This window comes from Vidua macroura, chromosome 21 (genome assembly GCF_024509145.1).
Source record: "Vidua macroura isolate BioBank_ID:100142 chromosome 21, ASM2450914v1, whole genome shotgun sequence".
Taxonomy (NCBI): domain Eukaryota; kingdom Metazoa; phylum Chordata; class Aves; order Passeriformes; family Viduidae; genus Vidua; species Vidua macroura.
Window position 1 is genome coordinate 2,143,048 of NC_071591.1, and position 26,418 is coordinate 2,169,465.

The 26,418-nt window shown below is 48.4% G+C and overlaps 1 protein-coding gene across 3 annotated transcripts; it reads right to left on the reverse strand.

Annotated features, from left to right (window-relative positions):
• Window positions 1-118: 118 nt before the first annotated feature.
• GSN (gelsolin) lies at window positions 119-21,545 on the reverse strand. Of its 3 annotated transcripts, none has more exons than XM_053996271.1 (17): window positions 21,481-21,545; window positions 8,581-8,782; window positions 7,891-8,045; window positions 6,898-7,059; window positions 6,543-6,692; window positions 6,220-6,309; window positions 5,183-5,315; window positions 4,869-4,957; window positions 4,336-4,551; window positions 3,636-3,769; window positions 3,069-3,159; window positions 2,696-2,866; window positions 1,891-2,065; window positions 1,500-1,624; window positions 1,260-1,337; window positions 786-846; window positions 119-549 (listed from the first exon to the last, which is right to left on the reverse strand). In XM_053996271.1, the coding sequence occupies exons 2-17, from the start codon at window positions 8,771-8,773 to the stop codon at window positions 380-382; spliced, it is 2,193 nt and encodes a 730-aa protein (XP_053852246.1). In that variant the 5' UTR covers window positions 8,774-8,782; window positions 21,481-21,545; the 3' UTR covers window positions 119-379. The 3 variants fall into 3 exon arrangements, with proteins under 3 accessions (XP_053852246.1, XP_053852245.1, XP_053852244.1); XM_053996270.1 differs by lacking the exon at window positions 21,481-21,545 and adding an exon at window positions 21,025-21,066; XM_053996269.1 differs by lacking the exon at window positions 21,481-21,545 and adding an exon at window positions 9,916-10,120.
• Between the last annotated feature and the right edge of the window lie 4,873 nt (window positions 21,546-26,418).

Consider the following 26,418-nt stretch of genomic DNA (forward strand, 5'->3'; position numbering starts at 1 on the left):
GGAAAGCAAAGCAGTCCCAAACTCCTCAAAATTATTTCTGTAACCTTTTACTAAAAGGTCCATCTGCAAAAGATGACACAAAGAAGGTTTTGGTTTCTAAGGTGTGTTCAGACATGGAGTCTCTACAGCTGCTCTTTAATGTTTTCTTCTTCATAACAAACCCCACCATTTCTGTTCTTCCCATATTTCATACAAGCTTTATTGTATTAAATATCACCAAAGCAAGGAGTAGGGTCAATGACTGGTCACGATTGTTTTCGGAAATTATTGCACAGCTAATTGGCTATTAACATCATTCCCTCGTTAACATACATCCTGCAGGAGGAAGGAGTTCTTGAAGGCATTGAAGGCACTGAACTTGCTCTGTTTCAAACATTCCTCACACATCCACATCTGCCATTGCTCTCTGCAGGGGATCCACAGCCCAGTAGTCATCGTCCCAGCCCAGGAACCAGCCGGAGAAGGTGGGAGGCTCAAAGCCCTGCTTGACGATGGTCACCGGGGTCCTCTTGTCCCGCGTGGAGGGGTCTGTGTCAATGTAGCGCTTGGCTGGGGACACAGGGAGGGGATCTCACTGAGCACCAGGCCTGCAGAGCAGCAGCTCAGCTGGGGCTAAATGGCTGCCAGAGAGGCAGCTTCACATCGGCCATTTGAACACAAATACCCACTGAAAGTTTGTACCCTATGGTTTTATCTCAGCCTGTCAGAATATAAATTGCCTGAGTCATGATCACACAGTGGGAAAATGAGAAAGGGACAGTTCAGAGAGGAAAATGTGACATTACCAGATTTCAGTGCCTCAGTCTTTTCTTCTTCTTGGGCATCTTTCCCAATCCATACAAAGACCTAAAGATAAAAATATTAATTACTTCAGCAACAATCATTCTCTTTATGAAGGGATAATTTAGATGAAGCCTCAGTGAACAGAGTGTGACACAAAGCAGAAAATCCTCATGTTGGTGTGCCTGGGTTGTTGACCAGCATGACCAAAGCTCTATTGGTCCATAATGGGAGGTTTTTTGCCTACATTTTATCTACATGCATTGTAGACCCTTGAACAAATTCTACACTAGCTCAACGTCAGGGGAAAGTAGCAGATGTTTGAATATTTTTCTATAGAACATCAAAGTTCAGCTCTGAGTTGCCTTGTGGCTGATGTGTGCTGAATCTGTAATACAACAGCACCTCTGGCTATTGTGTCACAGAGCCAATCTGTGCCTATCCTTTGCTCCTCTTGTCCCCCTGTAAATGTGACATACCTGATCCCATGTGTCCAGGAGCATCACATCATCTGTGGCAAGGTCATCCTGAGTCAGATCTCCAGGAACTTCTTCAATCTAGAAAACAGAGGGTTCAGATGAACACAGGCTTCATTTACTTTATCTGCACAGGACAAACCACACAAAGGAAGGAAGGTGGTGGGGGGCTCAGAGCAGCTGGGCCTGAGCTTCTCGCAGCCCTGTCAGGTGGATGCTGGATGAATCCCCGCAGACACTCACGGTGAAGCGCCCGCTCTTGTTGGAGCACGCGAAGAGACGCGGGGGGTGAGTGTCCATCTTCTTGTCCTTGAGGCGGGGCGAGGTGCGGTACGGAGCTTTGCCACCCAAGGCTGCCCAGAAATTGTCTGGAAAACAGCAAGAGAGACTGATGCTTCTCCTGTTCATGGAACCCACACCAGGGTTATGGTTTGGGCAGGACTTGAAGCATTCTTCCAGTCAGAAAGTCCCAATGACCTTCAGACATACATGAGAGCACTGTTAAACAGTGAAAATAACCCCGTGAAGCCCCTCTTGCCCGTGTCCACATCTTGTTCTGGGACACAAAATATCCATGAAATAATTGCTGAGGATGTGCAGCTACACAGAAATGATCACACTGTGACCCCCTCACCTGGCTCTTTGCCCTCAGCAACCTGTACTGGGCGAGCTCCCAGTATCTTCAGCAGCTCCTGTGCTCCTGATTTCTCAGCGTTGCTGGCTCCTTGGCCAACCCACAGGAAGGCAGCAGAGGGAGTTTTCAGGACAAAGGCATCATTGGAGTTCAGCTGACTGGCTGTAGGATCCAGCTGAAAAGAAGGAACACTGCAGGTGTCAGGTGTAACCATCCTCTACACAAAGCCTGTTACTTCAAAATCAAACCAGAACCTACAGTTGAATAAACTGCAATCAAGATTTTCCATATGAGCATGTAAGGCTATCAGATGTGCTGTATATTGCCTGTATCCAAGTGATGAGCTAGATTTTCCACATGGGGAGAGTAAATAACTGTTTCAGTGTGTGATTACAGGTACACATGTCCTATAGCAGGAATGCCTGGCTGTCTTTGTGCCAGGCCTGATGGTTATAGCAGGAGATTTAGGAGCTCACTGGGGAGCCCATGGCAGAACAGTCCCTGCTGTCAACACTGATCAATCATTAACATGAACTCCTCTGTGTCAACAAGGACAGGCCTCCTGAAGCTGGAAACCTGGGGAGTTCCTGCAGCCATAAACCACTGCCCTCTCCTCACCAGGATTTAATCTCCCCTTTGCTGTTGCACAGAGGCGTTTGTGTGCATTTCCCTCAGAGAAGTGGGGCTCTGAACCCACGTCCTGGCCCAAGTTCCTCTTCCATGGAGGGAACAGAACTCTTCAGTGGATCATGCTCCCATCATGGGCTGTACACACAACACCACGGCTGACTCTCCCTCCACGTACCTCCACTGCTCTGGTGGCTCCGGAGGTGCTGGAGCGGACCTGGAACAGCCGCGTTGCCGCAGGGGCGCTCTGGCCTCCTTCCCTCGAGGTTCCACCCTTGTAAACAACCAAGGGCTTTCCACCAAACATGCTCATCAGGTGAGGGGGCTCTTTCCCTTGCACTACTCGTTTCTGAAGAAAAAGAAACTTGCTGTCAGTTTTGAGGAACACAAGACTAACCAGAAATGGCTTTTACAACCCTCTGTCGAGCTGGAATATTCAACAGAGCACCCAGCTGGGCCAGGTGTTTTATACACATATATATATACACACATATATGTATATATATTCTTTATTTCTCCAGTGTTAGGGTCGTTCTGCTGGGTCTCTTTACCTGCACGGGGCTGCCTCCCAGCTCCTCATCCAGCTGTACTGTGAGGAACGCCGAGGTTGCAATCTCATCCTGTGTGGAGTCGGCGCCCTGCCTGGAGAACAAGGCCAAATCCCAGCTTTATTCTTAACCTTTCCCCCAGCCCCACACCTTACAGAGATCAAGAGGAGATAAGGAAACCCTTTGTTACTGGATCTCTGCAGCACTTCCTTCAACACAAAGGAGAAATTCCTTATCCTCTATTGTAGCACAGTGAGTACAGGGGGAGATAAGAACCTTTCCTAGATAAGCAGAGCTTGGTCCAAAGAAGGAAGTAATAACCAAGGGGGGGGGGGGGGAATGGAAAAAAAAAAAAAAAAACTCACGCAGTAATTCCCTCCACTGTTCCACTTCAAATTAAAACATCCCAGACCTCTGGTATTGTTTTGTTTGCAAGGGAAAGTTAACCAGGGTGAAACTTTATCCCTCAAAGATCCTCTGAAAGCGGGAGCCAGCAGTGATGGATTTTCCGAGCGGACTCGCAGCCCCACGCAGCCCCAGCGTTTCCTTGCCCCAGGGTAAGTCCCGTACCAGGTGTAAATGATCTGTCCCCGCTTCCCGTCGTGCTGGTAATCGTACAGGATGATGTAGCTGTCCCCGCCGTAGAACTGCCCGTACGTGGCGGGGTCCACCGGCACCTTCTCGGAGCCTTCAATTCTCCAGATCTGGCGGGAGAGGAGCAGAGGCGCTGCAGAGCGGGCGCGCCGCCGGCCCGCGCTATCCCCAAATTCCGCATCCCGGAGCGGCGGAGCTGCCGCGCCCTCTGCCGGGACCTGACCGGACCAATCCCATCCGCTGCAGCGCCTGGTCCCGAGCGGAGCTTTGAGGCTTTCTTGTAAACAGCCAAAATTCGGCCGGGCCCGCTGTGGGCTTCTGGACAGCCCTCAACCCGTTCAAGCCCAACTCCACCCCCGCTTCTATGCTCAAAGTCATGAAGCCAGATGCTCCAAGACATTCATACAAGCGATGGCAACAGGGAGAATAATCAGTAGGAGGAGTAAACCCATGTTCACAGTGCTGGGAAATCGTGGAGTCAAAATCAGCCCCACTTTTCTGCAGGGCTTTCAGGACCCTGCTGCTATTTCTGGTGTCAGAAATTCCCCCAGTAGTTACAAGACCTCAGTGTTGACGGCTCTCTGGACTCCTTTTGTCTTGCTGCTCTTGCAGCAATGCCATCAAGTAGGAAAGAAAAGTTTGGAAAGCTTCCCAGAGGGATTGTGCCACCACTGACCTGTTTCTTGCCAGAGCCATCATCCTCCATGCCGTGCTGGGCAGCCATGGCCTTGGAGCTGTGCAGGGTGGCCGCGTCGAAAGGGACCTGCTCAATCTTGGCAACGTGGCCAGAAACGTGAGGCTGCCCCAGCCCTTCTGTCTGGTCCTTGTCCCGCCAGTTCTTGAAGAATTGCTTGAACAGAGGTGTCTCACCACTCTCAGGGAGGACTTGGATCTGAAAGGAAGGAGCCTTCAGAACCATCTCCCTAAGAACAGCAGGTTTATCTACTCTCTTTCAGGTGATGGAAAAGGTAAAAGAGTATCTGAGAGGAAGAAACTTTTAACTACCAGCTCTGCTGCGGTAAATGCTGCTTTAGCCCAGGAGCAGCACTGCAGAATCTCCCAAAACAGAGCAGATCTCCCACAACAGGAGCCACTCGACAGGGACACGTCACCTGAGCCATCCGTGCTCTGCAGTCCCTGGCCCATGTGGCAGAAAAGTGACCCCAGTGCTTGGTCACTTGGCCACAGTGCTTGGTCACAGGTCCTTACCTGGGTGTGTTTGGGATAACCCATCTTGTCAATGAACTCTGAGGCTGTTTTCAGTGCTGCCTTCTTCTCTTCAGAGTTGGCACCTTTGCCTTTAATGAAAATAGAGAGAAGGGGGGTCAGTTTTTTTTACCCAGAGAAGAAACTGTCCCAGGTACCTTCTGCCAAAGTAGAAGGGCCCAGCCTTCCAGATAAATGATGCCAAATAACAAATGACCATTGCTGGATCTCTTTCATGCCTGTTGTGATGGCTGAGAGAGAACAACTGCTTTTCTATTTATGGTATTAATTCTTTTATCCCTGGTTCCCTCAGGTACCTTTCCAAACAAAGATCTTTCCATCTGTGCCGTGGTCCAGGATGAAGCAGTCATCTGTACTCAGGGCTGTCTGGGAGAAGGGGTTCTCATCTGCCACCAGGGACACTGCCATGTTCCCAGCCCCATTGGAGACCTGTGACAGCACAGCAGAGGTCACACAAGGCACCCTCTGCTCCCTGCTGCTCTGTGGCCACAGCTCAGAACTCAGGGAGGGGAAGGGAAATCCATTTGAATGCACTGGCTACTGCAGGCACTATTGTTTTCAAACAGGATAGCTCTGATACAGCAACAGTCTGGCAAAAGCATAACACTTACTCTGAAGATTTAAACTATTTCTAGCAAAGCAGATGCTGCTGGGACCAAGGAGAGATTGGTCCAAAATGGGAAATATCCTCAGTGCAAAGGAAATAGCTTCTAAAGCAAGCCAACTGCACACAGGTACTGAAGGGTAACTGGGAACAGCCTCCCTGTATCAAATGGGGTTAAAAATCTGAGTTCCTCTACTGACTGATGCATAAAGTGCCACATAACAAACCATCTTAGCAGATATTCATCCCATGGATACCAGAGGCTGCTTAGAGAAGATTCCTCCCAAGAAGTCTTGGACACTTTTCTCCACTCACACAGCTGATGGCAAATGGCACCTTCTAAGTCATGGCTTCATCTGGGTGTTAGAAAGGGGCAGGTCCTGCTTCTCAGGCTCACTGTTCTGGTTCTTTCCTGTCACCTTCCTTAGACAATGCCTGACAGAGGGAGTTTTCCCCTTTTTCCCTTATTTATTTCACACTCCACCTTTCTCTCAAAAATTCCTGAAAGTCCCAGCTGTCTCACTACAGTCATAAGTGGTGACAAACCAAGAGAAAGTACATGGACATGTAGTGGAAGCAACCAAGGCTCGTACATAAAACTTGTTAAGAAGTGGAGTGTGGCAGGAGCAGGACTCAGAGCAGCTCAGCTCCTCTCTGCTACTGCACCTCCATCCAGTTTCACAAAGATCACTCCATTCTCCCCAGAGTTATGTCAGGGTTCCTCATTACCTTGTACAGCTTAGCCAGTTTCCTGTTGGCTGTGTCAGTTTTGGTCTCATCAGAAGCTCCTGCTGGCAAATTGGGCTTTGGTCCCAGAACCTGGGAGGGAAATAAAAATCATTACCAAGCAGTCCAAGAGGATCTGCTTTCCCAGGTGCTCCAGTCAAGAGAATGAGTGGAAGAGAACTCCAGATCAGTCATGTAAATTCCCTCTGATGTCCCAGCAGGGCAGAGGACCCGGTCTGCACTAAGCACACACAGCACCTACCCCACCTTTCTTCCACACACCCCACTTGCCACTCCAGCAGGGACAAATGGACAGAGGGAATAACCTGGAGCATTTCCTCGCGCTCGGATCCCTCCTCTGACACGTAGACCTTGGCGCGCCCGTTGCGCTCGTTGTCCCGGATCCCCTTGGCCAGCACCGTGGCCTTCAGCCGCTCCTGGCGGTTGCTCTGGGAGCCACACCATTGGAAGATGTTCTGGGGGAAGGAGAAAGTTGTGTCAGAGCATGACAGCACCTCTCTAGGTGAGGCAGGACTCAGCTGGGACTGAGCTATGTCAGTGTTTCGGGATGCTCAGCACTGAGATGGCTTCACCAGAGTGGGGGAAAATAAAACTTATGTGAAGGTCAGACACCTCCTGTCCCTTGAATTCTGCCACACCTGCCTTTGACGTGGTACTCACACTGCCCAGGTCCAGGATGAAACAATCCCCTGTGTTGAAGCTGTCCCAGCTCACAGGAACCTCCGTGGCCCGGACTGTTCGCCTGCCTTTGACCTGCAGCAGCCTCTGCACAGTGACCTCGTTGGGAACCACGTGCCTGAAGCCAGAAGCCACACCACCAGCCTGGGGGGAAACACAGGAGCAAGGATTCACACCAGGACTGGGGGGAAGAGTGTATTCTCCTGTGTATAACTTGTCCTGCCTACCAGAAATTATCCCAAGCTCAGGATTCACTTTCTCTGCTGATAGACACTGGGAATTATTTATCAATGCAGGCAATAGGACTCTTGTCAGTTACCCTCAAAAAAAGCACAACGAACTTTAAATGAATGAAAGTAACAACAAGCGAGTGGGAAATAAACAAAACAGAAAGATCAGGAAAGTCTCAGACATGAGGAAATGTAAGCACTTTGCAAGCATGTGACCTGATATCACTTTCCTTGTGCCTTTGGATTCCTAACAGACACAACTGCTTGACTGCATGTTTTCACTTCTATCCCACTTTATTGTGATGGCAGGGAGGAGTAACTCCCACTGCTGTTCATCTCCTTTACCAAAACATTGCACATGCTGGCAGGGTGGGCTTAGCACAGAGACAGCAAGGTCAAACTGTTATGCAAGTGGGGAGAAATCAAATCTCCTGGGTAGGCGTTTCCCATTAACTTTACTGCTTCTTAAATTCATTCCAGGTGCCTTGGGACTGTTCTTTCCTCTGCCTCTTGAAGAAAAACAAAACCTTGATTCCTAAAACTTTCTGGGGCTTTCCTTGTGTATTATTAATTCAGCCAAATTTCTCCCACTGGGATCTGCTGTTCTCCACCCTGCTCAGTTCCAACTCATTGAAAACATCTGGCTGAGAATGGGTTTTAAGCAACTGGAAAAAGGGCAATTCTCACTCTCCTGGGAATTGGGCAGGATGCCATTTCTTGCAGACTCAGGTCAGTTGTCACCCACCTTGTATTTGATGCCAGATTTGAAGTAGCCCAGGAAGGTGGGGGACTCGTGGCCCTGCACCTCGCGGTGCTGCACAGCCTTCCCCTGCAGGTGCTCATCCATCTGCACAGTGAAGATGGCAGCAGCCCCACGCTCATCCTGAGAGCTTTCATCACCTGAAACACGGAGAGAGACACTGGGAGGGGATGCAGGGTCTGCCTCTGCATTCTACTGTGCAAACACACGAGGAGAAAGCAGATTTAACTGTGATACTGTCAGAGAGCCTGGGGTTTGCGGGCTGTGGGGAAAGCCTCGGCACGGTACTCTGAGACATGGACAGCAGAGGGCACTTAGGAGAGGGAAAAATCCCACTCCCTGATCAGGAGGAACACACCTGACCTCCCTCCTTTCAGGCAGAAAGGATTTCAGCCAGAATTTTCACCTGAGATCTTGTCTTCCCTGTGAACCTCTGCAGAACAGGGACTTGTCCTATTTCCAGGAAAAGCTGGCTTTAGGATCAGAGGTGGCTTTACTCTCTATTGCAGAGACCACACAAACATGTGACGTGAGTAGGGCTATTTACCCCCAGAACTGCATTCTCACTGTGCTGCTTTTCATCTCCTTGGGAAGCATTTCCTGGCCATGGCTGGAGCAGAGAGGCTCAGGGGTCACTCTGGGCTCCCAGGTCTCAGGGACACTCCCAGCACTCACCCAACCAGAAGTGCAGGTCGTACTGGAGGTTCCCGCTGCGCTGCTTGATGGTGTTCAGCACCAGGTAGGAATCTCCAGTGAAGAAGTCTCCGTACAGGTTTTTTGGCACTGGCACCAAATCAAATTTCTCGACCCTCCAGATCTGAAGGCCGGGTTCCTTCCCAGCCTTCAAAAACTCGGCGTGTTCCACCATGCTGACAGGCTGGGGGCGAGACAGAGGCTGCTGTTCAGTGGGCAGGACACAAGGAAGTCTTTAAATGAAATTGCTTCTCATCTCCTAACTTGCTGCACCAGCCAAAAAGTGGAAAGTTTCCTTTTTCCTCGTGCACTGAGTTTTGAAGGGGGGAAAAAATAAGGACATGTGTGGAAAGCATTCCTCTCCATTGATCACTTAGTGTTAATTTTCACTCCAATCACCTTTACTTCCTGGTTTATTACTGGCTTATCCTCTTCTAGACTCTGGTCTCTCTCTCTGGATTTTAATCTCTGTATTTTTCTTGCTAATTTAGAACTGTTTAGTATGGCACATAAGTGAAGCTTGACATTCCAGGCTGTGGGAAAGAAACCCCTTTTAACTCCACATGTTGTACATCCTGCACAAACATGATTTACAGGTCTTCTAAAACCAAATGGAAAATGCTGTGAATATCACTGAATATTTAGATAATTAACAGGCTTCTTAAAGCTTTTCTGTTCTGACCTGTTACTATAACTGCTCCCTTGTAGGAATTACATTAATTTACACAACATCCTGTCCTAAGGACACTGCAATTTTGGTTTAATATGTTTATTGCCATACTTATGCAATATATCAACACAGTGCAATATCCTTTTTTTTTTTTTTTAACAAACATAATGAACACTTCCTTATAAAAGAATTCACTTTGGTAACTCTAAAAGGAAATAAAACATTTCTGGTGTATTGGCAATGAAGTGTGTCCATCGATCACATCACGCCTTTGAGAGCTATCAGGTAACAGGGAAGAAAACATTACAATATTACATTAGAAGCATTCAGTACTTTGACAAAGAAGATGGTTCACAGCAGCTGATGGAAAAAAAGTAAAATATGCTCAGTTTTCAAGGCAGAAATAAAGAATGTTGCAAGCTAGAAAGCAATATAGTAAGTTAGGTATCAAAGTGATTCCTAAGCTGAAATCAGATATCAAAGATGGAAAAGAATGAACTTTATCGTCATGATTCCAGTCTGCCTGAATCCTCCCAAATTCCCACTGAGACTGGGCAAACCCCTGACAGAAGCTGAAGGAGATGGATTCCTGTAAGTAGCTGGAACCAGAAGTTTCTCAGTGTTCAGTTGTGATGTTCATCACTTACCACAGCTGAAAGCACAAGAGCTGCTGTAACATATCCAAGCCCTGCCACAGACATGGAGCTGACAGAGTTCAGCTTCAGAGCCATTGTGCAGAAAATGGCGAGGAAAAGATAATTGAAGTCCTTCCTGCCCATTTCTAGGAGCAAAGGGGCTTCTCCCTTCTCCTGCAGAGCTCTGGGGAGTCCCAGCTCCCTGCTCCTCTGGCTGCTGGGGCAGATGAGGGGCAGAAGCCAATCTTTTATCGGGGACAAACACACCCACCCCCTCGGCAGCACAGGGGCGTAACGCGTTTGTGCAAACAATCCTGCTGGAATCCCAGAGCCTCCTGCAGCCTCTCCCCGAGCCCCAGCCCGGCAGGCACTCGCCCCGCACAATGTGCGATCCATTACCGACAGCACAGTCAGGGTCACACGGGCCAAACGTCCCCTCACGGGCAGGAATTCAGAGACATCAGCAACACAGGCAACATTTTGTCAGCTGAGAGCTGGGAACTTGATGAGATGCAGAGGAACTGCACGGCGGCTCCAGCTGGCAGTGGATGCAGGGAAAGAGACTTTGGGGAAGACAAGGATTCAAGAGCAGCCTGAGGATGTGGGGAATGCACCCTCAGCTCCCTGAAGCTGTCAGAGGAGCAGAGTTCAGCCTGTGAGTGAGGGCTGAATGAGCCTCCACACGGCACTGTCTGTAACAATTCGGGAGGCTTTGGGGATGCTCTGATGGGTTTCAGCTCCTGGAGCACAACAGAGCATTCAGAGTCCGGTAGGTGACAGAACAAAAGCTCATTCAGCAATTCAATAATTTCACAACCAAGTATTTCTGAGGGTGTAGCAACACCCTGTGACAGGAACACAAGAGCCATCAAACCTACTCAGCCCAAAGGATTACAACAGGGCTGATTGTAGCACCCCAACAATCTGCCACCAATAAAAAGATTATTCTTACAACTATCTCACACTGCAGCAAGTTCATCTATCATATTTTCCGAATGTTTGCAGCGAGTGAACTGAGCAGGAACCTTCCCCTGTGGCCCTCAGGAACGGAGCAGCCACACAATGTGGAGTCGTCCTGGGCTCTGAACACACCCAGGGGAGAATTCCTGACAGGCTGAGCTTCCCACAGTCAGAATCTATCAAAAGATTCTTAAATAAGGGGCCAAACCCTCCGCCCATAAAACTCCACAACAAAACTTCCACGAAGGAAAGAGCAGACCCTGCTTTGTGCTTTCTCCACTCTCCATGAGGATATTTTCTTTCCCTCTCTCCCAAGAACACTCTGCTGCTCTCTTGTCCAAGCTGATGCATTTTAATTTGAACTGTCACCTTGGCAATGTACCTTTGAAAATTTCACTGGAAAGTCTCAAACTGAAACAGACAATAAAAACAATGTGCTAGTCCTGTTGGTATTTCTGATCTCTGTGAAGGAAGTTCAGAGTGTCAGAGGTCTAAGTCTCAGTGAAAAACATGTTGGAACCTTGACTCTAAGGAAGGCAGCTGTGAAAGGCTTTGGCAGCTGCAGCAAACCCAAAACCAAAATGACTGGGTTGCATAACATTAGAAAGAGATGGGTCCTTTCCAAATGGAAAAATACTCTGGACTTTTTATTGCTAAATTAAATACCTGTGTAGTCCCACACCTGGTCAAACCTCACAGACTGAAGGCACAAAGACCCAGGATAATCTTCTTCATTAACATCCCACTGTAGGATATTGTAATCCACAGATATATGCAGACACAATATTTTTGAAAAAACTTTTATGTAGTCTTCTAATTAATTTGGCATTTTGTAAGCCCCAGCTTGCATTGCCAACGAACTGCAATATATAAATATGGGCAAAAAACTGAAAGAGGGCTACAGTGCATAAATTGCATATTGTAGTGTTCTTTCATAAAATTAATTAATCTGAGCCATTCCTGGAGTGAATAGCTGTAAATCTACCCCAGCAGCTGGTTTGGGTTATCACTGCTGGCAGCAAGTGTTGCATTGTTAAATCAAGCCCCAGAAATGTTTGCTCTGGACATTGCTGTGAGGGCACTTGCCAGCTGAGATCGCCAGGGCCCTACTGAAAAGGGTGTCCTGATGGAGATATGGAAAGCAGGCACTTTTCAAGCTGCTGTTAATAAAAAGTGTCCAGCTTGGTCCCAGAAAGGGTGCTATACACAGCCAACCTCTTATGCAAAGGACAGTTGTTTAAGGAAAACAAGGAAAGTGCTTGGAATACAGGATTTCAGTGCAGATGGATCAGCTAAATGACACTTGGCTGCATAGTGATGAAAACAAGAACTTGGGAAAATTAGTGCAATGATTTGAGCAACCACTGGAAGACAACAAGCTCATGATGGTCTCCAGATGTGCAGTCACACCAGCAGGACAGGCCAGCCCAGGAATGCCCTGGGATGGAGTCTGGCCTGCAGGAACAATCCCAGGGATTTGCTCCTGGGCACCCAACAGGAAAAGCTCACACTGATCCAAGTCTGTGTCCCACAGACCAATGGCAGCTGCTGCTCCAGGGAAGTGTGCAATGATCTCCCGAGGCTGGACACTGTTTGCTTCAGGGGAAGGCCAGGAAGGGCAGAGAGGCCCCAGTGCCTGTGCCCAGCAATCCTGAGCCTGCTCTGCATCCTCCTGGTGAGTGCTGGGCAAGCCCCAACTGCTGCTGCAGCTTCCACAGCCTCCCACCCGGGATCAGCTCCTGTCTCTCCTGGTATCCAACCCAAACCACCTTTCCTATTTCCACCCTGTTGTAACAAACAGCTCTCTTTGCCTCCCTCCCTAAATTCTTCATTTCTGCTCTGCTCCCTCATCCCTGTGGCTGTGCCTCCCTCTCATCTGTCGCAGTCACCTCTGCCCTCCCAGACTGACACCAGCAGCACTTTGGCCATTTGTCTTCACTCTCCTCTGAATTTCTGCCAAGGAGCTGCCCAGTTCTGCACTGCCCAGCACAGCTATAGTGAGAGGAATCTCATGTTCCCTTCAGGAAAAACCTGTGGAAACTGAGCCTGGAATCTCTTACTCTGCCTCATCAAATCTGCAAAATCCATTACAGGAAATAATTAATGTATGGTTCCTCCACATCAAGTTCACTCTCACATCTTCACACCTACCACCATCTACAGCTTAATGATGTCACTAAAGTCACTTTCTACAAGATGATATCATCCAATACTCACAGCAGGGAAAGAAAGAAAGAAAGAAAAAAATCTTTATTTCATTCAGTAACTAGCTACTAACAAGACAAAAATGAGCACAACATTTTATGTGAGGCCCAGTTGTAATAATTTGTGGCAATTCATATTTGTAATAATTTGTGGCAATTAATATTTGTAATAATTTGTGGCAATTCATACCTGAATATACCCACAAATATAGTCAGGACTTACCTGCACAGGGCTGCTCAGGAAAGCTTGGCTGAATTAAATGAGACAGAAACAAGGGTAGCCCACATCCCCATGTGGCTGTGCTCATTTGCAGCTCTGGCGTCAACTCGTGATGGGTTCAGATAATTTGTCTAAATCTGCTGCATAAACAAAACCTGCACAGGAAGGGCTGCAGCCAACACAACATTTCACCACAGAGCATCCAAACCACCTGCTGCTCACTGCTGGATCAATTCCTGCCTTTCGACATGGCAAAGGCTGTATTTTTGATTTTAATGGATGACACTTGCAGGACATCAAAATAACTTGCAAATAGAGACTGAGTTTCTTAAGCATGAGGAGAACAGTAAATCTGAGTAGAGTCTGTACCCACACTACAGTCATGCTGCAAAAATGCCCCTCGTACACCAATCCTTATTGTACCTTGGGGGCAAACATTTGCATTTCCACCCAACTAACTCTCTATTTCCTTTAATTTATTTGCCAAACATTGCCTGGAGAATATGAGCTGCTCCAAATAAACAACAATATATGTCCTCAAAAAAGAAAGCCACCCTTATCTCACAGCATTCAGGCCGCCTATACCAAGTGCCAGAAGAGGTAAATTACTGCTGTATTTCTGCTGCAACAACAGGAAAACCCTAAATCCTTGTTTTGCAAGAGGCAAAGGGGTATAATCCTCCTGGCATGATCAGTCTGAGGAAATCTACAGGTTGTGCTTGCCACAGTAACTGCCCAGAGCAAGGGCTGCATTCCTCAGGTCTATAATAGCAATGCTGAAGAGATCACACAAACAAAAACCCAATAAAGTTATTTCCTTGCTTCAGGTTCAGCCCTTTGTGCACTTTGAACACAATCTACACTCTCTGACTACCCATGTAGCCATTTCTTTACTCCCTGATCTGCTGCTGCCCCATAAAAACTCTGATGGATTTACAAAGCTTGTGAGAGTGAACAGCACGGGACCACTTGAGTTCTGACAATCCAAAACTCAGGACATGATGCTGCTGAACACAGAGAAAGTTCAGCACAGGATCCACAGTGATGACAGCACACCCTGAAAATGGAAATATTTGTTTATTCCTTCAGCTTCCCTGCCAAACCAGTATAGAATATCAATAATTCCTCAGTAAACCATTGAAAATACCTCTGGCAGGACTACAGCTTTGTTACCAAGGGGACAGGCATTGAAAAATATCTAAAGTGATGGATTAGTTTTCAGTCTCCAGACAGCCCTAAACTCAAATATACACAAAACTAAATCCAGCCCCTTTCCTTCCATCCCTTGAAGCAGCCAGTAAACAAAGGTTATTTGGGACAAGAAAAAACTGGCATGGGAGAGCCTCCTCCTCCCCAGCCATGGTGACTCCATAAACTATTTCAGCTCTCTGTATGAGGAGCAGCACAGTTAATGGCATTCCCTGCAGCTACATCTTAACAGAAAAGCCACAAATCCAAAAAAATTCAAAGTGAGCTGCCTAACTCAGATTAAGAGTCCAGGACATGAAGTCCAGCATTAGCTGTGCAACTGGCAAGTAGGTTTCTTGCATTTGTTAAATTAAGATTCCTACTAAACCACTTGAGCAAGTTAGAAGGCCCAGAAGATATGAGTATTGTTCACTTTTTCCAGCTGTTTGTTTGCACTATGAGTCACATCAGCTCTATTCTGGGCTCTGTACCTTTTGACTACAACCCACTTAGTAAACACAGAGCTTCCAGCCCGATGCACCCAGGCAGAAAACTTCAACCAAAAACCTGAGTTTCCTCTCAATTGCAGTGATGTAAATTGGGGAGAATATTACTTCCACAGGAGAAAGCTTTGGAGATGAGGCAGGTCTGCCATCTGAAACACACCCAGGGAAATCTGCTGATAGAATCAGCTGGTTCAGAGCCCTGCCTTGAGCATAAGTGAGAGCTGAATCATGCACTTAAACACACACAGCACAGGGAAGGCTGCATCAGTGGAAACCACCAACCACTTTCATTCACTGGGGAGCAAAAATAAATCCTGACTTATACTCCAACACAAATCATTGTTCAGTGCTGAAAAAATATTTAAGGAGTGTTTATGTAACACATAATACATAAAGCATCACATTAAAATATGACTACCTCCCCAAATTATGCCCCAGAGAGAGAGCTGCTGGTGACAGCCAGAACACTTTGAGGAAGGCAGTGAAGACATGCCTGTGGTCAGCTGCAGGGAAATGACACAGATGTTCTTCCTCCAGTCTCCAGGTCCTGCCTGTTCAGGGGAAATCATCTGCAACTTTATGCAAACTCTTCTTCCCCAGAGAACAAGCTGACACATTCCTCTGCAGCACAGAAGTTGTTCAATCTGTGATCCATAACCCAAAAGCAACACGTTCTTGCCAGAGAAAGGCTGGAAAGCAGGAGAGATGGCCTAAAACAAGTCCAAAAGGGAAGCACGGAGCGTGGCCTTGCACTCCTCGTGCAGCATCAGGCCAGGCAACAGGGTGAAAGGACTTAGGAGTCATTGCACACGTGGGACAAGGGCAGGAGAGCTACAGGCAGATGTCAGGGTTGAGTATAAGTGAGTAGAAAGCACATAAATGAATTTTGCTAATGCCACAGTGACAGGGCACAGCAGGTCTGGTGTCACCACGGAGCCAGTGGGAGTCCCTCAGCTCCTGCCTTCCACAATCAGCTCCACACAGAATTCAACTTTCCACATCAAAAACCTCCACAAGACAAGAAGCAACTCAGGATTAACAAAAATAAGCTTACTTAATACACATTAAAAAATCAAGGTGCTCCTTCTAGATCAGACAAGGAGCAGAAAGTGAGGCTGAGGGTTCCAGGTTCCTGTGCTCACCTGCTGGCAGGGAACATCACAGACCTGTGACTGAAAGCTTCCTCCACTCCTGCCCCAGCACACACAAATGCTGGCAGCTTCTGCACATCTCCACCACCCTCCTCTTCCTCAGGGAGAGACAGGACTCCCCTGTTTCCCCACTTCCCATGAAGTGGCTTCCTTCACAAACACCAACTTCCAAGTAATCACTGTGGAAAGAGAGCTATCAGAGTTCTCCTCTCCATTTTGCCCCAGCTCTCCTGACACAGACAGGTGTGGCCCGGGTGTTAATGACTGTGGCTGAAGATGCAGAGCTTCTCACGCAGGCTGTTCCCAGCTCCAGAGCCACCCAACACAAGGCAGGGGAGCAGCAGAGCCAGGAATGCCCGGAGCTCCCATCCCGCCGGGCACAGCCACAAGAGGGCAATGCTGGAAACGCACATGCCAAAATCATCCCTTCCTCCTGGGAGCTACGTGATTAACAGGAGAGGGTTTCGTTCTATTTCATCTCAAGCAGGATTCGGGCTCTGGCGTGGAGGAGCCACAAGGATTGTCAGAGCAGACAGCCCGAAAGAAGGGAAAGTCCTCGCGGTGCCAGTGCACCGTGACAGTGCACGGTGACATGGCACTCCTACCCCTCAGAGGACGATGACAAGAAGGAGGACAAGAACTAAGCCCTGGCTGTCCCCTCCTCGGGCAGCTTTCGGGGCTTTTTTTTTTTTTTTGGGAAGACGATCTGAACTTTTGTGGGGTGTGAGCAAAGGAGGGGTTTGGAGGTGCCCTTGGAAGAGCCCCCCCAGCCCGGTTTTCTGTGCCCTGCAGCCACTCCTCTGCTGGGTTTCGTTCTATTTCATCTCAAGCAGGATTCGGGCTCTGGTGTGGAGGAGCCACAAGGATTGTCAGAGCAGACAGCCCGAAAGAAGGGAAAGTCCTCGCAGTGCCAGTGCTCACTACAGCAGCCTCTGTCCATCTTGAGAGATCCCAGGATGATTCACTTCCTCCAGTGTTTTAAAGATGCTGTTTTGAATGGTAGCTGTACTTTTACTGCATGTGGAAACACTGAGTAAATAACATATGTCTAAACTTTGGGTTTGGACAGTGTCCCACTGCCTGACTGCCCTAATACAGACAAACTCTTGTTTCTCCCCCTCCAGTTGTGCTGGGACCTCAGCTGAGATCAGTTCCAGCTCTCCAGGTTCTCAGTGGGAGGTGAATGAGGAACAAAAAAAGAGAAAAGGAAAGACCAAAACCACAGTCTATAGTCAGAAAAGAACACTTTGAAACAGACAAAAGGAAAAAAAAAATAAATAAATCTTCAGAGTCCATACCATCTAACCCTTCCATCCAGACACCACCACATCCCAAATATTGACCACAAAAACCTGACAACCTGAAATATCCTGACTGAGAATGCAGCTGCTCACCAAGTCCCAAAGCTGGGGAAACTGAACGAAGTAAAATAAAGGTCGTTCTCCAGAGGGCAGTGTGAGATCCCCAGAATACCAACCAAACCAGGCACTCCCATGCCACAGCACCACCAGGCTCCCTGAGGGGCCCGGATCCAGAATGGCCATTCCAAGCTGGCATTTCCAGACAGCCCGGCACTGCAAAGCAGCCCGGAGCTCTGCTTAACTCCACTATGTCAGAGCTCTATTTAACCTTGCAAATGCATCATCAGTGGATAATCAGAGATAAATACCTGGGTGTCCTGCTGAGACAGGCTGCTACTGCTTTTCCTGACTTCTCTGAGCACACTTTCCTTCCCTGAGCAGGTGTGAAGTACTGGGCTGACATTTAATGGACACTGCGTGCCCTGATTTCATCTCTGCTGGGATTTCTCAGTGCCACAGTACCAGCGCCCTGGCACAGCCCTGGAGCAGGGTGCACACACCGCTGGACACAGGCGGGGCCGTGCTGAGCACTCCGGCATCTCCCAGCTGCCACGGGCAGGAACACCCTGCTGCAGGGCAAACAGAGGCACCCAGCAGGGTCTGACAGCTGATAAGAGCCCGGTGAATCTGCTCTGGCCATTGGTGCTAAGAGGGTGTAGGACACAGTGTCAATATTGAAAATCTGCCAACGCCCGTGACCTGCTGGGAAGCAGAGCTGAGGCAGAGGCAAAACCTCTGAAATCCAGGCCTGGCGCACGCACGGGGCTCGGACACTCCCACCAGCGGTCCATTTGCCTTTCTCCTCCTCACTCAAGCACCTGAACGAAGTCAGAAACCCATGATCCAGACACTTCCCCACGGCCAAAGTCACAAGGACAGACCTGAGGCAAAGTGCCTGAGCACTTTTCCATTCTCATCTCTGTGCAAACATCTGCTGCGAGACAGTGCTGAGCCAGCTCTGCCGTGCCCCGGGGCTGTCTCCGGCTGCATTCCCTTCTCCCACTGCTTCGTGGAGCCTCCTGCAGAAAAACACTTCCCGAACTGCCAGGCCCCAGCTTTCAGCTCAATAGCTGTGCACTATCCCCACCTAGGGAGCTTGTGTCTGACACAGGGAAAATAGCTCCAGCATGGCTCACAGCTGAGAGCTCCAGCAAGTTCAGTGCTTTTATGGGAAAAGAATTAATCATCCGGAGCATTTCTTTCTGATTCCCTTAGGCTTCTTAGTGTCTGAAGTGATTAATTAATGATTAAGGGACTGAATAGACACACACTTGAACTAATGCTGTGAGAAGCAGAACAAATGAGGTGACAGAGGTACACAAAGAGCTGCACAAAAGCTTCACAAAAAAGGTAACTTGAGGTTTTCTTCCTAATGCAAAACCTCAGTGACCTCTGAAAGCCACTGCACAAGACATCCTTTGAGTCTTGAGTTAAAAACGTTCCAAAGCAGATTAGAAGTAAACATATGAAATATCAATATATACAATTTTCTTTTCAGCTGAAATTGCTAGAAGGCATATCAAATACCTGGTCCAGAGAAGCAGGCAATCACTAACCAACAGAAATAATACACAGCTTGTTACAGACAAATTGTCCATATCAGAATCTGCTGCCTTTTCAGGGAAAACATTTGATAATAATCAAGCGGAGGCAGAGACACACTCAGAAATTGATCATTCACATGATAATTCCCGAGTGCTGTGGAAGGGAACAGAAAACAAGAGCAGCTGCAGGAGTTATTGTACCCAAGCCACTTCATATCTGTGTTTAACCACGTTCTGCTTTACTGCAACCAAACTGCAAAACTTGATCACCTCAGCTTAAAGAACAAAAAAAAAAGTTTCTTTAGGTCTCCAGATTCCAAAGTAAAAAAGGGAAATAGTTGTTTTGTGAAGCTGCACATTTCTGTCCAAAATCCTCTTTCCCATGCATGCCACTCAGCAGCAACACTAATGTCTGGGACTGGATTAAAATGGAAAGTTTGTATTTGTAAGTGAGCTGAAAGCAGATCTAAATCCTGAGCACTAAATACGTCACAGGGCTATTTTAAAAATGGTTTGGTTCCCAGCAGAATTCTGTAAAACACCCAAGCTACAACAAAAAGTTATTTTAGCTGAATGTGGGATGGGGGAAAGCACTGGCCCAGTGTGGGTCAGCAGCTGAACCTGCTGCTCCTTGTCCCCCCAGAGGAAGGTCCTGACCCCTTCCCTGGCTCAGAGGCTCGGTGACACTGCTGCCCACACCACCAACGCTGGATGTGGCTGCAGCACTCCCAAAATTAGAGAAATCATTACAAAAACAGCCCTGCACTGGAACACATCAGGCAGCCTTTTAGCCAGATCTGGCAGCAATCCCCCCTGGTGACATTATCAGAGCCATGAACCTGGATTGCAGAGTGTTCCCATTCCTGCTCTGCTGATGAAAAGAGCAAATTCACAACGGGTTGGATTTGTGCCTGTAAAGTCCAAGTTAAACTAGCAGCAGCAGCAGTAGCATTTCTGCCTTGTCACCCTTTTGACATTCAGAAGCAGCCAAAGATTGATGGCTGGTTCAATTTCCCCACTGTTTCCCCCACAGCACTGGAATTTCACCCAGCCAGAGAAAGCCTCCGCTCTGCCAAGAGCCAGAGTCATTCCTCTGGGGACACTGCAGGTACTCAGCTCTCACTAAAACTCAGCTGAACGCTCTAACAACCACTGGAAAATCTCTCCCTGTCTTTAAACATGCAACATTTCAGGCGCTCACCATGCACTCGTGCCACTAGAGGTGTAACTAAGATTCCCACCCTCTCTTCCTGCTGAATTCCAGTGAAATCCACGGAGCTGGACTTCCCAGCACTCCAGCAAGCCTGCTGATGGTACAGATGGACACTGACAGCCCGGGCTGGTGCCAGGCCAGCGTTCCCATCATCTGCTCTGGAGATGGACAGAGCTCAACCAGAGCCTGAAAGCACAGCCAGCCCGGGCACTGGGGTGGGCAGGGAGGCGGCGCCGATGCCAGCAGCGCCCATCCCACGGAGCAGATGTTAAACGGGGCTGGCTTCTGCCTCCCTCTGCTCCTGCACAGGCTAAGCTTCCATCTCCCATCTCTCCGTGGCAGAAACTATGGAATAAACTGTCTCGTGGCCAGGAGAAACCAGTTGCAATAACCTGTGAGAGACCATTCCTCAGTACTCAGGTTTCGCTTCATTTTTCCAGATGGATGTTATAAGGCACTCTGTAAAGCAGTTTGAGAAGCCCAAAGGAGGAGAGGCATCGAAGGAACCCCCACCCCCTCTGACTCCAGAGCAGGACACCCTGAGCTGAGCCATGCTCTACTCTCACAAAGGAAATAAAGGAATTTTTTTTTTGCCGATAAACTTGCATCATGCAGAGTTGCTAGTGGAAAATGGAAATTGTAATGATCAGTAAGAAAAATAAGAGACTTAAGGGGAAACAAGGCTAGTATCATCCTGGTTAGCAAAGTCGGATTTTTTACATCCAAGAGCAAATAACATTCAAAGCAGTTTTATTCCAAGAGGGATCTACTTACTAATGAGGCCTCCTTGAAACAAGTCATCCCCATAACTTTTTTTTTTTAACACTCTTCCTAGGAAACATTTTAAATATGTTTTCAGTGTCTACATTTTTTGAATTTCTATTCAAACAGAGCTTTCAAACATTCTTCCCCCAGGCAAGGAACAAAACAAACAAGCCCCCACTGTTCCCATCACCACTCGCACAGCTTTCACCGGCGTTCACAGGCGCACCGGGCTTGCGGGGGACTCCTCCGCCCCTCGGCCCGGCGGGACGGGAACCGCTCCTGGGCGGCAGCGCTCCCGCGGAGCCCGGCACAGCCTGGCACAGCCTCGCAGATGCCGCAGGAAACGCCCCGGGACAGGACCCGGGAGCGCGGCCCCCTCCCTCCGTCCCTCCGAGTCCCCGTCCCCTCCGCCCGGCCGTGCGGCGAGGAGCCGGGGAGAGCCCCGGCAGCCGCTCCCGGCCCTACCTGGTGCTGGCACTCGCGGGCAGAGGCAGCTGCGGGGCCGGGCAGGGCAGGGCAGGGCCGGGCAGAGCCGGGCAGCCCCAGGGGCGGGATCCGGATCTCCGCCGCCTCCGCCCCGCCGCCCGCCTCCCTGGGCGCGGCCGCGGGACCGCGGGGACACGGGCACCGGGACCCCGGCACCGGGACACGGGCACCGGGACACGGGCACCGGGACCCCGGCACCGGGACCCCGGCACCGGGACACGGGCACCGGGACACGGGCACCGGGACCCCGGCACCGGGACCCCGGCACCGGGACACGGGCACCGGGACCCCGGCACCGGGACACGGGCACCGGGACACGGGCACCGGGACCCCGGCACCGGGACACGGGCACCGGGACACGGGCACCGGGACCCCGGCACCGGGACCCTGGCAGGGCTCACCTGGGTGCCCGGGCCCAGTTTACCTGGCACAGGTACCCCGCCAGCCTGTGCTGGTACCGCCCGTGCCCCCTGGCCCCAGTGGGGCTGGAGCCACCCGCGTGTTCCTGGGATCCCTGCACGGCCAGGCCTCTCCTGCCCTTCGGCTGCCGCATCTTCCCGTCTCGTCAATTCCAGACAACGTTTCAATGCCTCGTTGCGTGAATTTCATTGCTTGTTTTTGTCATTTTCGTGCAGTTATTGGTACGTCCGCAGCAGAGCACGCGTACAGGGGGCCTGCAGTACAGTCTCCTATGGATGGCATCATTAATCAAAGGTCACTCTAGGGTACAGTGTGGGATGTGCCAGTAACCCATCCCCGCGGGCTGGGAGCTGGCGGTGTGTCCGTGCACAGCCCGATCCCGGGCAGCACTGCCGGCACCGGCGCTGGCCGTGCCCTGGAGGCCAGTGACCTCTTCCTTCCTGTCCGCTATTTATAGTCGCCCTGTCCCTGCAGCCAGCGCTGGTGTGGATGCACAGATAAGCGTGTACAGATCTCTTCTCGGCCCCGAGCCACGCAAAGCCCAGTTCTGATGCTCAGTGTCCCTCAGAACAGCTCCCTCACCACAGTGAGTGCCCCTGGGCACTGTGTGAGTAGAGATCTGGGGAACAAATTGGGATGACACAGGTAATGACTTATAATTGTTGGTTAGATAACCCATTTAAGCTCCTAAGAAGTTTGGTGTAACAATAAATTACTTGAACATTGTTAAGTACACACAAAAACACGGACCTTATGGCTCATGTGCTTGGGAATATCACACAGAGCACACTTCATCCCTCCTGTGGTTGTTGTGTTTGAAGTTTGAGAAAAGAACATGATCCTTCAGAGCAATTTAGCAGGAAGCATTTTCTGTGAAACACTGTATGTAACAACACATCTGAGAGCGAGTCAGACATCTCCAACGGCACTGAGAAACAACAGAAATTTCTAACTCCTTGCATTTTTTATGGAGGTTTTCCTCTACACTACCAGTGAGTAGTGGCAAATCTAAGGCAGGCAGGCAGGCCACAGACGGCTGTTGTTTTCCTTTCTCTCTCTCCATCATGTAATCAGAGAATTGCCTTGTGCTCTTGAGAGGAGCACTGTACCGAGACAGTGCCACCCTGCAGTGGGTTCTCACAAAAACGGTTTCTATGCCACCAACAATGCCTCCACTTGCTGCTGGAATTGTGTGGAACAAAGACATGGTTATTCATAAAGCCAGTGGTGGGTATTTCTCCTCTGTCGTGCCTGTAACTGAAGAAGTTTTTTGTTATGCTTTTGTGTATGAGAACATTATTAACCAGAATATTTTAGGTGGGCTAAGAACCATCTGCCATTTTGATTCTGAAGTCTGGGAGAACTGTGCATAACCAAACCTTTCATTAAATTAGGAACATCCTTTACAAAGAGGCACTGACACTGCACAATCACACAGATTCTGTTCCTGTAACTCATCTACTTGATGTTCTGCTTCATGTTCATATCTATCATGCATTTGTAACATCATTACACAGCTAAACCAAAAATTCTTCACCTGTCCATCAAATATGATTAATGCAAAATGACTTAGCCTTTTGAAAACACTGTGTTCAATTACTTTAAGTACTGTTAAATCGTAACGTTTCCATGGAAATTTTAGGTCCCTGTTTCCACTGTTCAGCTGGAAATGCAGCTACACTTGTGCTGCTGAGGGTAGAAAAGTGACACCTTGGCATGCTGAACCATTTGAGGGAGTTTCTTTCCAAGAAGCAACCTCTCAGTGCAGAGAGTGAGATGTGGGACCAGACACGGTCAGAGCAGAATCAAGAGTCTCTTGATGTCAGAAACCACTGTGGTTGATGAGAAGGGCAGAAAGGTTTTCAGGGAGCCTTGTGCTGAGGCACTGCAAAGTCCTTCAGAAGGAAACACCTTGAGGTGGGGCACAAACCCTTACAGGTTGTTGCTGTCAGCTCCAGAGGTTGCTTTCTGTCCCGAAGCAGCTCTGTGTGGATCAAATCCTGCCTTGTGCAAGGTGATTGACTCACAAAGCCTTTCACCACTGCCAGGATCTGGTCTCTGGGCATGTTGTCATGTCAGCCAGGAAACCACAGCACTTGCATGCCTTTGAAAAGCAGTTGCTGGTATTTTTGCAGGCATTTCTATTGCTACAATTTGGTTTTGTACTAAAATACAAACTACTTGCTAAGGACACATCGAAGTATGAATGCTTGAGGATTACACTCAAGGCATCAGAGTTGAAAGGTGAACTCCAAAATAAGTCAAATGAAGTCAGTAAAGCTCAGATTTATCTTCAGTCAGGATAAAAGGAGTCATGGTGAGCACTGACCCCTCAAGTGGGCTTGCTGCTGTATGTATTTGGAAGTATTCCTCAATATTAATGTTGAAGTTCCTGTGGAAAGGGGTACACTTCCATTCCATACTGCCATTCCCACAAAACACTGACAGAGAGAATCCAGCTGAGCTGCATCTACTGACACCAGAATTACCATTGGCCCAAATGTTCTTCTATCATTAATCAGTTTAATTTGAAGCTTTGAGGTTGTAGAAGTGCCAATGGCCTTGGGCTGCCTATTTTACATGAGATGAAGGAACTAAAAAAGATAAAGAAGGAACTAAAGAAAAAAACCTTGACCGCAGGAACATTTCTACAGACACCACAAAACTGAAATGGTAAGAGATGAAAGGAGAACTGGGCAACTCAAAAATAAAATACAAGTAAAGACCAGTTAGTCATCTGTGACCAATCCAGTGTTACGTGATCGACTCCCACAGAGTGTATTTCAAACTAGTTCCTGAAAAATCCCGTGTTTCTCCCCTCTGTCTCCGTCTAGAGAAACTTGAGCAAAGCCACAAGATGAAGCTGGGGTTCAAGGGAAGAAGACAGACACACAAACCTGACTTTAGCTACTTTTTATTGTCTGTTTGTGGCCTGACAGTTTAAATTCTGACAGTCTGGCCTGCTTACTGCTGTCCTCAGGGAAAAGAGTGTTGCAGATAAAAAATTCCATTCAATCCCACACTCTTCATGAATGCTGATGTGTAATTTAATAATATTTAGGTTTATTTTCTTACAAGGATGCATTCTAAAGAAGGAAGCAGATCCTGCAGATCACTCTATGTAATTTATTTGCAAAGAAGAAAATCCTCAAACCTTCTATCAAGTGCATTAACTTGGAGTCTTTACTTTTCCTGGGGTTTGTGGTACAGAAATAAACCCAAGAGCAAGGCTCACGTGACCAGAAAATTTGGATGCTGTTCCCTCTTGACAGAAAGAGACACGTGGAAAAGGCTTTTCAAGAGTGGACTGACCCAGCAGAAATCCACAGGGAAGGGTGGGACCATAGAGGAGGATTCCATCCCTGGCAATTTGGTATTGTTACCAATTTAGTGGGTTTTAATTACTGTTTTTAGGTTCTGTCCAGATGTTCACAATGAATGGGCTGAAGTCAGCCTTTTCTCAATAACTGTTGTTGAAAAACTGCTGCAGGCTTTCAAGCACTCACAAGAATAAAGAACCAAAGAAATGCAGATGCTGTTACTCCATCCTTCTCGCTCATGTCTTCTGTTAACTTTAAACTTTATAGGAATATTTGAGCAGAGCATATAAAAGTAGGAGTTTTGAAGCAAATCTGTATTGCCTTTTACATCACCTCAGAAAGGAAGGCAGTTTTACATAAAATATATTTGGGAATTTCAGTTAAAAAGCTGAATCTTACTCACATTTAGGTAATGGCTTTTAATTTTGTTGCAGGTAAGAAACAAAAGCAATTCTATCCCAAAACTGCTTCTCATTTCTGTTCACAACTAAAACTCCCCACAAGCCAGACTCCAGATTAAAGTGATTTTCCGAGCTGTTGAGTAATCCTGAGGTGTCTCCACGGGCACTGCAGGGGGAAGTGCCACCCTGTGAGTGTGACTGGAGAGGTGCAGCGGGTGAGCAAACCCACGGGGAGCCTGTGCCTGCCTGGGGGAAAGGGCTGCTGCAATTCCCCCTGGAAAAGAAGCTGCAGCTCCAATCAGCCACCCCCACCCTGGGCAGGCTGTGCTCCCATTGCCCTTCCCGTGGATAACAGCAATAATTACCTGGACGAGCTCCCTCTTGTAAAAGCAGGGAAGCTCACCCTGCCTGCCTGACTCTCCCAACACTGAACCACGGACAGAGAAGTCCTCAATGTATTTTCGTGTGTGATATTTGAACAATTCTGGATTTAAAAAAAAAAAACAAAAAACCTCTCATTACAGTGTCTGTGTTAATAGAATAATACCTGGGGCAGTACCAGGGAAGTGTGCTTTCCTCAAGTCAGTAAACCAGACTGCAACTGTGTCACAACAGTCAGGTCATTTTCCGTTTAAAGGCTCCCTCTCGTGGAAATCATTCTCACTGGCTCGTTTTGACCTATTTTTCTAATAAAAGTCACTCCATATAAGGTTTTGCAAAACTTGAAAAAGGATTCTGTTGCACACTGTTATCTGTTTTGAAGTTGGAACGCTGAC